At 40.0% G+C, this 12,304-nt stretch overlaps 1 protein-coding gene across 1 annotated transcript in view; it reads left to right on the forward strand.

Moving 5' to 3' along the window:
• The window catches only part of tmtc2a (transmembrane O-mannosyltransferase targeting cadherins 2a), a 77,755-nt gene extending 67,348 nt beyond the window's left edge, over window positions 1-10,407 (forward strand). The window contains exons 10-12 of the mRNA XM_008292827.1: window positions 1,896-2,010; window positions 4,944-5,007; window positions 9,296-10,407. Of these exons, the coding sequence (XP_008291049.1) occupies window positions 1,896-2,010; window positions 4,944-5,007; window positions 9,296-9,487 (371 nt within the window). The 3' untranslated portion in view covers window positions 9,488-10,407. The remainder of the gene's footprint in view (window positions 1-1,895; window positions 2,011-4,943; window positions 5,008-9,295) is intronic.
• The last annotated feature ends 1,897 nt before the right edge of the window (window positions 10,408-12,304 follow it).

Here is a 12,304-nt window from a genome sequence, read left to right on the forward strand (position 1 = left end):
GCGAACCAGGGATCTTGTAGCTGCGAGGTGGATCGGTGGTTAGCACCGTCGCCTCGCAGCTGAGGCATGATGTCTTATTATGTAAATCAGCAGAGTTTAGTAGCATGCTTGCACCTGCTAATTAGCTACACAAACCTAAACACAAAGTACAGCTGATGCATAACGGTATTAATATACCCGAAAAAAGGACGATCATTTGGTCGACTGGTTGGCAAGCAGAAAGCATTGTGGGGGTTTCACTTACACCATGACACAGACCTCTGTGATGCTTAATGACCTCTGACCCGAGCTCATGTGCTTAAGACGAGATGAGATCGATTAGGACAACCGTCCCACATCCCAGTGGTATATGTAACACAGCCCATGTCATATATCTATTGATTACAACAGCAATACCAGCAGAGGACAAATGTCCGCTGTGGTCAGTTCATGTTTTCAATTATTGATTGATAATGCTGCCAATAATTAGGAAAATTATTCAAAATGTGCGTCCCTAGCGTCCTGAGACAAATTGTGCTCTCCCTTTGTGACAGCTATGTTATGTTATGTATGGTTTGTGTAGACAGCATCAGTTAGAGGTGCCTTGATCAGGATTAAACAGTTTGGACACAACGTATTGGGCAAGTTAAAATGTTGACCGCATTATAGTGTTAAACCAGCTAACGTATAAGTTAGGCAAGATTGTTCTAGCAATAAATCCATATTAATCCTTCAGTATGTTGTAATTCAAGTGGTCTGAGAGGAAACTACACTTCTGCACCTCCACATCTTGGTCCCATTGTCAGGCTTTAGGAAATCAAGTCTGTAAATGGTAGATTTCAGCCAACCTCAGGTCTTTTCACTCAAAGCACACAGCGGGAGTCAGAAGTGGTGGCACAATGAGTTAGACAGAGGACTGACGCAAGGGAAAGCTACAGGAGGTGGGCGTTGTTTATTTCTTCCTACTGAAGCTTTACATTTGAACAGTTCATTGTAATTACGACATACACATCTGATCCAAATGTCATGGCAGTCCATCCAATACATATGGTGATGTTTGCACTTGACGGTGGCACAAGGGGGGGAAGACGGATTCATTATGTATGAACACTTTATGTGATCAAGTTTGTGGCAGTCCAGTGAAATGCTTGCACATGTACTAGGTGGTGTATCATCAATTAATAGGTGATGAGATTGAAAAAAAAAACACTCACAATGTCAAGTTCTTGTGAGGAAAAAGCCAAAGAATCACAGATGTCATTCTGATCCATCTTCTGGGGACCATCATTAATTTTACCTTAATCCAGTAGTTGTTGAGATATTTCAGTCATGACAAAAGTTGTGGACTGAAAACCAGTGTTGCCTTGTGCCTGAAAAGTCCATAAAGACTCTTATCTGCCTTTGCTTAAACCCCTAAAGCTCATCTTTGTGTATCAAAGTTACACATTTAAAGTTGTACATAACACCTTCCTCCCACTTCTACACTGTTGCTTCAGCATTTGCAGATCTTTGATGGCACTTTCTGCAGCTTGAGCACACCAGCTCACTTACGACCCTGCTCAAACAATGTAAAACCACTACGTAATGGCAAATTGTGACACTGGAGCAGTTCAGCCACACATATTTGAACCGGAATTCTGAAGAAGAATAATGATCCAGAAAGCCCCACTCTACGGGATTGGTTCATACGATTTGTTTTGTATAAAACCTTGAAAGTCGGAATCCATGTTTGTGAGACGGGTGAAAATACTCAGCCATAGCGCTGCCTTCGTTTTTCGCTCATGATATGTCATCTAGCGTATAAAAAACACTGTATGAACACGTTAATAAGGCTTTTTTTTTAAAACCAGAGATGTCTTTAACAAAACTTCTACTGCTTCCTGGAAATAACTTTCTCCATCCTCCTTTCCCTCCAGGCCAGTTTCTGTTGGAGCAGTCTCGTCTTGGCGAGGCTGCAGAGATGGCAGTAAGAGCTGCGGAGCTGGACAACTCTGAGTTTGATGTGGTCTTCAGCGCTGCACACATGCTCAGGTTGGCTAAACAGCTCACTTCCAAGTGGGGTTTCCCTCTTCCCAGTACTAGTCGAGAAAATTCACCCAACGGATATTTTAAGAAAAACATTTTGGAATTCTCGTATTTGCAAAGTTTGCCGCTGCTTCAACATTTGTGGGTTTTCTTTCTGTAACGCTGCCATGCAAAAACCCATCTTTGAAATATAAATTATACCAGCGTTATGGAATAGTAAATGTCCTCTCAATGGAAAAGCTGCTATAAAAGTTATTATGTATTACATGTATAAACAGCCGCGCAGTTTCAGTCCATCATGGCGAGATTTGGGTCCAGGGCTTGTAAAGAAGCCATCGGAGAATTTTCCCTCCAAAGTTTGGCAAGCACGTGCACAGACAGCTTATAAATCTTAAAGCGTGTCAAAAGGGACTGCGAATGTCCTCTCCTCCCAGCAAAGTGAAGGGAATATTGGAATGATGTACCTCGATTCCTTTTTTTTTTTTTGCTCTACATATCTGGAAAAGTCATTACTGCTCTGGAGCAGCGATGCACCGCCAGTGAGGATTTGTAAAAAAAAAAAAAAAACTAAAAGTCTTTGGCCGAGGTTTAAGAAACGTAAGAATAAATCCAAATGACAGATCATTCTGCTGTGTTCTGGTGCGACTGGTTATTCTAAGCTGAGGCTCTTTTGTGACATAAATCCAAACAGATTAGGATTTAGGGTTTAATGATGTGACACGCGGCCGTCAGAGCCACTCCGCTGATAATAAAGATGAGCCGGGAAGTCTTGGCTTTTCTCGACGTGCGGCGAATGACTGACCATAAACAGGACCATAATAATGACCTGACAATCCGGCGCGATGAAAGATTTTCCTAATTGCCTTCGTACAAGTTGTGCCAGCGGAGCAATGGTGATATGTTAAGTGATTTACCAGCGAGATCTTTTTACATGTTTAGCATTAAAGCTTTTTTTTAGAAGAAGAAGAATGACTTTATGTCTCCCTCGATACCTCATGACGCTGCCTTTGAGTTGAACTCCCCCAACAACTTTTTTCGCACTTGACCAAACAAAGAAAGACCAAGACAGGACAGTATAGGATGATGACCATGCTATCACTTCTGAACTCGAATGCACCCTGTGTTTTGACAACTTATTTTACTTGAATCACAGCCCTATAAACATGAATTACCATGTCAGGAAGGAATGGTCTCTTCGACTTTATTAGCTTTGGCAGAGCAAAGTCCGGTTCATGTACACCTCGAATAAAATTGTATGTATGGAGAAGATTAGCTGTTGCCACTTTACATACCCAGATGTAACATGTAAAGGGGGAACAGGCTGGTGTTTAAATATTTTTGGCGTCGAAACTTCCAGTTTTCTTCATCTGTGCTTCATCATCCTCTGAATAACAACGAAGACATAATGTACAGTAAGCAAGTCGTCTCAAAGTAAGTCCTGATGTGGTCAGTCAGTGCCCCAACACACGAGTTATTACAAGACGACTTATTAAAGCTCTTCTAGAACATTTTTTATTAATGATTTCATTGGAAGTTCTATTATTTTACAAGCAAATATAAAATATATACGAGGATCTGTGCCGTCCTTTGGTGTTACAGAATGTGCTCAACAGGGTGTTATTGAGCAGCTTCTCAGTGGACTAAGAAGTCCAAGTGTTAATTGTAAATAAGTATCTTATGTCTTAATTATCAGTCGGTTTGTGCTTGAACCTACACAATGAATCCTCTGAAATGCAAACAGTTTTTGGTGTTTTGTTGTTGTTGTTGTTGCTGTTGCTTCTGTTGTTTTTACTCACTGTGGGTTCATTTTTCACTGCAATATAAAGTCCTGCACCTCTATGGAAACAGTACAACCGTGACTATAAGTAGAGAGGACAGAAATGTCTTTAGTGCAGTACGGTACAATTATGATGCCATAAATCACAAAAAGAAAAAAAAATAGTTTACTGTTTTTAATTAATACTTTTACAAAAGTTGAAAAAACATTCACGTACAACATTTTTCCAAGTGCACCTGAAAGCTGCCAATACAGGAAACATAAAGGTGGCTGTAAATACTACAGATATTTTGCTACTTACATTTTTAATTTGTTTTCATACTTACCTCCTACCTGCTCTGTGTAAACACATCCTAAAGTCAACCAAAGTCAAGGAAAAAACCCTTCAATTTATTGTCACATGACTTTTGCTCATAGCTTCGTGACTAGTGGCTCCAAAGTTGTGCCAAAAAGGGCAGAATTTTTAATTGTTATAGAATCGCTTTAGTGCCAACATCTTTTTCTTTTGTAAATTTTTAAATGAGACGTGTAAAATAAAGTGTTTTTGATGAAATATCTTTACAATATATCTCTATATATAATAGCTAGCTTAGATTTGGTTTACATACAGTTGATACATGATGAGTTCAAGGATTGTTGGAGTGTTGAAAATTCAACATTTCATTCTGTTTCTGGCTTATTTGTGATTTTCCAAAGACAACATGTCTTTCAAACTCATTGTTAGGCTTTGGGCTACAAAGATAAGGTTAAAATGCATTTACACACTTTGCTAAACAAAAATCACACAAGTAGTTATTTTTGTTTTAAGCGTTGTGTTTGTGCAGCAAAGTGCAGCAAAATGTTGCTTTTAGCGTCATTTTACCTGATAAAAAAGAAATGAAAATCAGAACATCATGCATGAATCTGAGTAACTGGTAGCTCATCTGAAATTAAACTGCAAAGAACATGATTATTTCAGTGAAGCTCATCAGAGACACTTCTTTCTTACTAATACACTTAATGAATGACTAACGGTAATTGCAGTCATTTCTATGATAAGCACTTTAACAGTGAATGGAAACCACCATTAGCAGCAATTTGTATTTGTGTGATGTGATTATTATTCGTATGAATTGTGTTATTATGTGCACATTTTTTACTCTCTGCTCTTCTTTCTCTCCAGACAGGCCAATCTGAACGAGGCAGCAGAAGCGCAGTACGAGCGGGCAGCCAGCCTCAGACCAGATGTAAGTACCTGGACTGGTGGGCCTGTTAGCACTTATCATGGAAATGCGCACACACGCCCGCACTGTAAATTCAATTTACAACATGGTATGTGTTACCCATCATCCTGACAGTATGTTATAGCACTGTTGTTCCTGGCAAACAGCGATATAACCGAATATAAAATGGAAACTGCATTCCGCTCATGAGCCGATGCCTAGATGTGCTTATGCAAACACAAAAATCCCAACGAGAAATGAGTTCGGTGGTCGCTGTTGTCTCACGCTGAAGGCAGAGTAAATACTTGATCATCACGGTGTAGTTAAACAGACAGAGCCTTGTGGGATATCGTGTCTCTCCATGTCAGCACATGTGGTCGAGGAAGTCGGGAGATATTATATCCTGTTTCTGCCTTGTATGCATCAGTCACTTCAAAGGAAGAGGGTGCACGGACCAGGCTGGGGGAGGTCATTTGGATTCACAGGAACCCCTGTGTTTTCAGACGAGACCCAAAGAGCTTCCTGCAGTTATTTGTTATGTTAGTCTGCTTAGTGACGGCCTGCTCCGTGACTTATGTGCAAACATGAGAGAGGGCTGGACCTTCAGCTTCACGTCTCCACTGGAGGAACTCATGTTATATGACTTCACTTTTTGCAGCAGTGCGTCCCAAAATCTTTATTTCTTTGCCCAACATGCCCCCACGGCTCTGTCAGATCAACTCAAGGAACCCTTCATGGACGCCACATGTCATGTCCACAATGAGTTCAATTTACTGTTCTGTACCTCTATAGAAACAGCACAAGCACAGCTACAAACAGAGAGAACGAAAAATATGACTTGTGTGCAGTAAAACAAAGTTATAATGCTCTAAATCGTTAAGAAAAGAAGAAAAATGAAAGTTGAATTTAATTCATTTCTTGTTTGACAGAACATTAAAAAAAAAAAAAAAAAGAAATCATGTAAAATATGTACACGACTTACATTTTTAATTAGTTTCTGTACGTGTTTCCTATAAACACAGCCTGCAGTTCAGCCCAGTTCAGCCAAAAGGTTTCTGAATTTTTGTCAGGTGACTGTTGATTGTAGCTGAGTCACGAATGGCTTCTCAGTTATGCCAAGAAATGTGGAATTTTTTGTTTTTCACAAAATCTGGATGGTTGAAATGGTTTATTTTTGACAGATTTTCAAACGAGACATGTAGTATAAAAGGATTTTAGTAAAATGTTGATTTTAAGTTTCACAATTGAACACTTTTTTACAGTTGACTACTTCAAGGGCAATCGGAAAGTTGAAAATACATTTTGTGACTCTGATAAATGGTGTCATTTTTGCATTTAAAAAAAAAAAAAAGACAACATGCCTTTCAAACCCACCAGTGGGTTTTAGGATCCAGAAGGTTAAACGAATAATGAAATAACGTTTGACATTTTTTCTAACAATACTGTGAGAATTTCAAATAATTATCTGGTACATTTTTTTGGCTTGCTTTTAGAACTGACTTTTAGCTTGTTGTACTTCTTTTATTCATTTTCCTAGCTATTTATTTTATTCATTTTCCATTGTTGGTAACTGTTTCAACTCTATAACTCACTTAACGATTTCAACTATTTGTTATTATTATTATTATTATCATTATTATTATTAGTAGTAGTAGTAGTAGTAGTAATATTACTATCATTTATAGCTAGTTCATCCATTTATCCGTTATATTTAACTATTTCAATCTTGCATCCATTACTTTTAATATTCATTCTTTTAGCGAAGTATTTTAACAAGTATTTCCTTTTAGTGAACTTTTCTGCGAGTTTGTTACCTACTTTTCACATATCCTCCCTGGCGACACGTACTTTTCAGGGATTTATTTCCTTTTTTCTTTTCTCTTTTTTTTTCTCCAAATAAGCTAAGCTACTCTACAGTTTCTCCATGTGCCCTCTGGCAACTGCTGAACCACCCCATGGGGAACATTACGGGCTGGAAATCACTGCTTTATAACATCTGCCCCTTCTTAGATCAGGCCTGCCTGTCTGTTTATATCCCGTTTAAGCCTTAAAAGCTCAGTAAAAGAAAGCTGGTTGTCCATTTTAATTTGCAAAGCTGTGTGTTTATGTTGTGTCCTGTAAAAAAACATAAGTCACCTTAACGTCGCGCTCGTTGTAATTCACGTGCCGAAAGCCTTCATGTGCACTTTCAGACGCGCTGAGGGCTCCTCTTGTCATTTGTCAGAAGCAAAGAGCCTCTTGTCTTTGACATTTTCCCTGCGCACGTCTCCTTAGTGAATGACAGTCTCTCAAATATCAGCTTAATCCAATAGCTTTCAGGTCATGAAAGATTCAGTGTCGGCTCTACGTGCTGAGAAGGCCAATGAACGAGCGTCTCCAGAGAAAGGTGCGAGAGAGTTTAGGATTTTACTCTCAGAGACTCACGGCTTTGTTTATCCGCTCAGATAAGTTAGCCTTAAAAGATAACGGTTCATTCTTCACAGAATAGTTCATATTTACTGACTGTAGAAGAGGACATTCTATCTGTAATTAGGATACTGTGTGTTCCCTGCAAATCAAACATGATGACACGATGAGCACACGTTAGAATTTGTCTGATTTCACTCTTGATTTCCGTCGGCTGCAGCTGTTGTTACCATAGTAACAGCAACCCGCCAGCGATTTGGAAAGGCATGTCATCCTTCAAAAAAAAAAAAAAAAAGCCAAAATTACACTGTTTGTCAGACCCGGAAAGTGTCAGAAGAGGAAAAAATCATCGAAATGTTTCTAAAGTGTCATTCTGTTGGAAACTGAATCAAATCAAAATTTCATCAAATTCGCTGAATTATAAATGCCTCAATTTAAAATTTAAAAATAAACTGGATTCTTTAAAACTAATAATTTTGCTCTTCTCAGTACAACTGTGAAGCTATGAGTTACTCGTGTTACTAAAAATGAAGGCACGTTTCGGCTTAACTGCAGGCAGTGTTTTTTTAATTTTTTGTAAAAACACGTAACTTTTGGTATCATGCTGCACAAATCTAAATGTTTCAGTCTCTTGTAGCCGGGGTTGTAGGGTTTCCATAGACGTACAGGAATTTATATTGCAAAAAATGAGCTCACAATACCCAGAAACTGATCTGGATTAAGGAGGTTTAAGCAGAAGCAGTCAGATGTTTGCCTTTGCAGCAGAATCCAGACCTCACACAGTGTTAAGTAAGAGAACAAAATCATGCTGACTGTATTCCTATATACACAGGACTCTATTTTTAACAGCTCCTAATCTGTTTCTGTGTTGGTTTCCAGAAGGACAAAAGGATCCTTGTGTATCTGCCCTTGCACCTTTTGCACAGTTCCCGTATGGAACAACAAAAGAAAACAGAGCAAACGTTTCTTAAGAGCCTTCGGTGTGACTGCTTGTTACATGAATTTGTTGCAGTAGGTGAGAAAAGCACCGGCCGTAAAACTGCATTAATCGATTATCTTCCCAGCGTCTTCCAGGCCGCTGCTCGGAATATTCCAGCTCTGTCGGCGTTCATTCGTTAGGTGATGAAAACAGGCCCTTGCCATCGCTCTTCTCGTGGAGTGGAATGTAAACAAGAGAAAATATCAGCGCAGAAAAGAGGCAAACAGTTGTGTTTGGGGAGAGGAAATCTGTGAACTAGCGGCCAAGTTGCTAACCATATGTCATGCAGCGGGGACGTGGGCCTGGGAACGAGGCCAGGCCTGGGAGGATGAGGTGCAGATGACTTTTAGGATGAGATCTGGGCGTGTTTGTTAGCTATGGCTTGCTGAGAATCATGTGTGTGACTCAGTTTTTTTTTTCGGTCAATTCCCACAACTGGTGCACTTTCCGTGGCCAGATGGTCTCACTTTGCAACTTAAAAAGATTATTAAATAGGACTCCAGAAACACTCCCGTAAATGGGTTTGTTCATCCATATAAAAAAAAACAACAACAACAAAACACTGAACACTCGCCCACACACAATCTGTAGCTTCCTTTTTGTTCGCTGTGGCACCGTCAGAGGACACGCTTTTATCTTGGGCCATGCCTGCGACAGTGAGATTGCATTAAGGGCTAATTTAATATATATTTGATTTTCTTTGCCATAAGCAAATTTCACGACTAATCCACCTTCTTGGCAAGCTTCCTAAAATGTGTCTCCAGCAAATGTGTGTGTCAGATGTACAGCTTTAAAATAGTTTGGCCCAAATAAATTCAAGGTCAGCACAGTTGCCACATGCTCAGTAATCCTGTAACTCAACACCCCAGCACCTCGCACATCACTTTAATCATGACATCGTGCACCGCTGTGTCTCCTCCCTCCCAGTACCCGGCTGCTCTGATGAACCTCGGTGCCATCCTCCACCTGAACGGGAAGCTCCCAGAAGCGGAGGCCAACTACCTGCGGGCGCTGCAGCTCAAACCCGACGACGCCATCACGCAGTCCAACCTGCGCAAGCTGTGGAACATCATGGAGAGGCAGGGACTCAGGACTAAGCATCAGAAAGGCGACCTTTGATTTGAAAGAGTTGCTGCGCCGTTCCCTTCGCTGACGGCATCGCGTCCTTCCGGGAATGAAGCTGGGCGTGACGGACCGAAGGCTGGAATCTCTCTGGAGAGACAGTAGAGACGATATCTTTGGTGATCTGGCCTGTGATGTTTGTAAGTTTGAGGCTTGGCATGTTTGGGATTCAGCGTCGTCGCACCAGAGCTGGATGGTGACTCAAACCACGACAACTAATGTCTTCTCTCTTTTTTTATCAAGTTTTATAATGCTCTGTTAAATGATACAATGAAAAAGCAAATAACGGCAAAGTCCAAAAAAAAAAAAAGAATCTTCCTGGTCTCATATGTGAGCTGATTTATTATTTCACTCTAATTCAAACCAGGGTGTGTTTAAAGCCTCTAATTTGAATGATGATGTAGCAAATTTAAACAATAATTTCTGCAAAAAAAAAAAAAAGTGTTTTGAAGTGTCAGCACTGATGAGTTAATGACTATCATGTTGCGTTTCATTATGCCAGCTTGTTTGACTTCAACAGAAACCACATCCTTAATTTTACACATCAAAGTGTGTTTACAGGAGGAGACCTACTGCACATGTGAAGAAGTTGTAGAAAAGCCTTTTTGTGGCTCCAGAGGGAGCGAGTGAGTCAGCGTTGGTCGGAGGTGAAGACTACAGATTCAACAAAAGAAAATAATTCTGGAGGTGTGAGGTTAGAAAGAAGCGAGGTTACCAGACCTCTGCAACGTCTCTGCTTCAGGTTAGCAGATCGAGGCTACGGTTGTCGTGAATATCACAACTCTTAACCCTCTGAACCCCAAGCAGTGTCTGGGTGGTTTTCGCTCCGGTCATGTTTTTAGTCACATGTCATTTTTCACAGCAAGAGAAAGTCCTGCACCGCTATGGAAACAGTACAACCATGGACTAGAAGAAGAGAGAACTCAGAAATTAATATGTTTTGTGCTGTATGACAGTAAAAATGCCCAAAATCGTTTTTTTTTTTTTTAAAGGAAAAAACTGGAATCAACATGTACAACGATTTTCCAAACGCCCCCTCGTGTTCTCAATACTGTAAAAGATTGTGGCTCTCCACACTATAGATATTTTACTACTTACATTTTTAATTTATTTCCATACTTGTCTCCTGTCTGCTCTGTGTAAACACAGCCTGCAGTTCAGCCAAGGTCAGCCAGAAACTCTGGTCACATGACTATTGACAGTTGCATCATTACTAGCTTTATGATTGCATTGAGGAGCCCAGATGTTTTAGTTATTTAGAGCCAGGTCAGTGCATATTTTTCGCAATTTTTGAAATGGGACATTTCGAATGAAGCGATTTTGATGATTTTAGGCTTCGATTTGGTTGTTTTCCAGACACATGTCACGCATGATTAGTTCAGGGACTGTCGGAAGGTCGACAGCTCCATGATTCTTTCTGTTCTCACAGTTTGTGGCTCAGGTAAATGGTGAACTTTGGGTGGATTTTTATACGATGCCTTTCAAACCTGCAGGTGGACTTTGGGGTTCAGACGGTTAAGTTGCATTATGGGTGATGTAGGCACCAGGATTTGACAAGGAAGAAGGACTTCTTTTGCTAAACTGTCCATCGTAGGTTGTAGAAGTGCACACAGTGGTGTGTGCTGTTTAAAAATATCAAAAATTAAATCCCAGATGAATCAGGCTGGTCTGGCCTTGAACACAGTAAATACAGAGCAAAAACATGAAAAGCATGACGGCATAGACAACTCCTGGTACCACCCTCTAACAAAGTGCTGTCATCATAGAATGAGCGTAATGCACAGCCAATCACAGCCGGTTATCCGAGTCACTGAAGATTGTTTGCACTTGGTGCATTTGAAATGCTTGCGAGTGTAAAATTGAAAGTCGATAATGAGAAAATCCTCAGCGGTGCCAAAGCTTGAGTCTTTACACCTCTCGTGCCAAGCAAGAACTGTTATCACTAATGTGTTGTGTTCCTTGTGTCAAATGAAGATGTTTTATTTCATGTGATCACATGATCGAATTTAATTTATTAATACATGTTATTTTATGTACAAATGCCAACACTGTGCCGTTCCACTGTCATCAGCCCACCTTCTGTCATTCCTCCAAATAGATAGGCTACAGTAGGCAACATGACAACTACATTAAAAGGTTTTTGTATGTGTATGTTTTTTTTATTACAATTCTCTCTGCTCAGGGACATCAGGTTGTGATTCCTGTCACACGGTGGGTTTGTGACACAGAGAGAGCTTCTTAAAATGATGTTAGATGTTTTTTGATGATTGTGATGTTTGGTTAAATTATAGAAAAATGTGTAGCTGAAAAATGTGTTTTGTAAAAGAAAAGTGAACCTTTTTCCATAATAAAAAGATGATTTTTTGCGCTGAAGTGATGCTGACCGGGAAGCAACTCAATACCATGAATTCAACAGCTACAGCGCATATAATGGAAAGACTACTTTTATGTGAATACGTGGTTATTAAGAGGGTCATCGGCGGTCAAATAGTCTTTGTTGCTTGAGGAAGTTCCTCAAGCAAAATGATGTGGAAGTGTCTAAGTGGCAGCCGTGATAAGAGCTGGTTGAAATCTTTAAATGCTAACTGAAGGCGATTCAATGCTTCCATTCTTATCTCCTTAAGCACAGAATACATCCTTTACAAAAGGAAAGTGGATAATGCCGTCGCTTAATTCCATTCGGTAGAACAATTCAAGTGCAGTTGGATTCTCTTAGCCTCACAGTTGTCTTTATGTAAATGAATTCTCCTTCACATCTTTCCTCCATTTTTCATTAAACTCAAGGAAAAGTGTTTAGGAAAAGATGTAACATGT

Source organism: Stegastes partitus, unplaced genomic scaffold (assembly GCF_000690725.1).
Source record: "Stegastes partitus isolate 25-593 unplaced genomic scaffold, Stegastes_partitus-1.0.2 Scaffold836, whole genome shotgun sequence".
Classification (NCBI taxonomy): Eukaryota; Metazoa; Chordata; class Actinopteri; family Pomacentridae; genus Stegastes; species Stegastes partitus.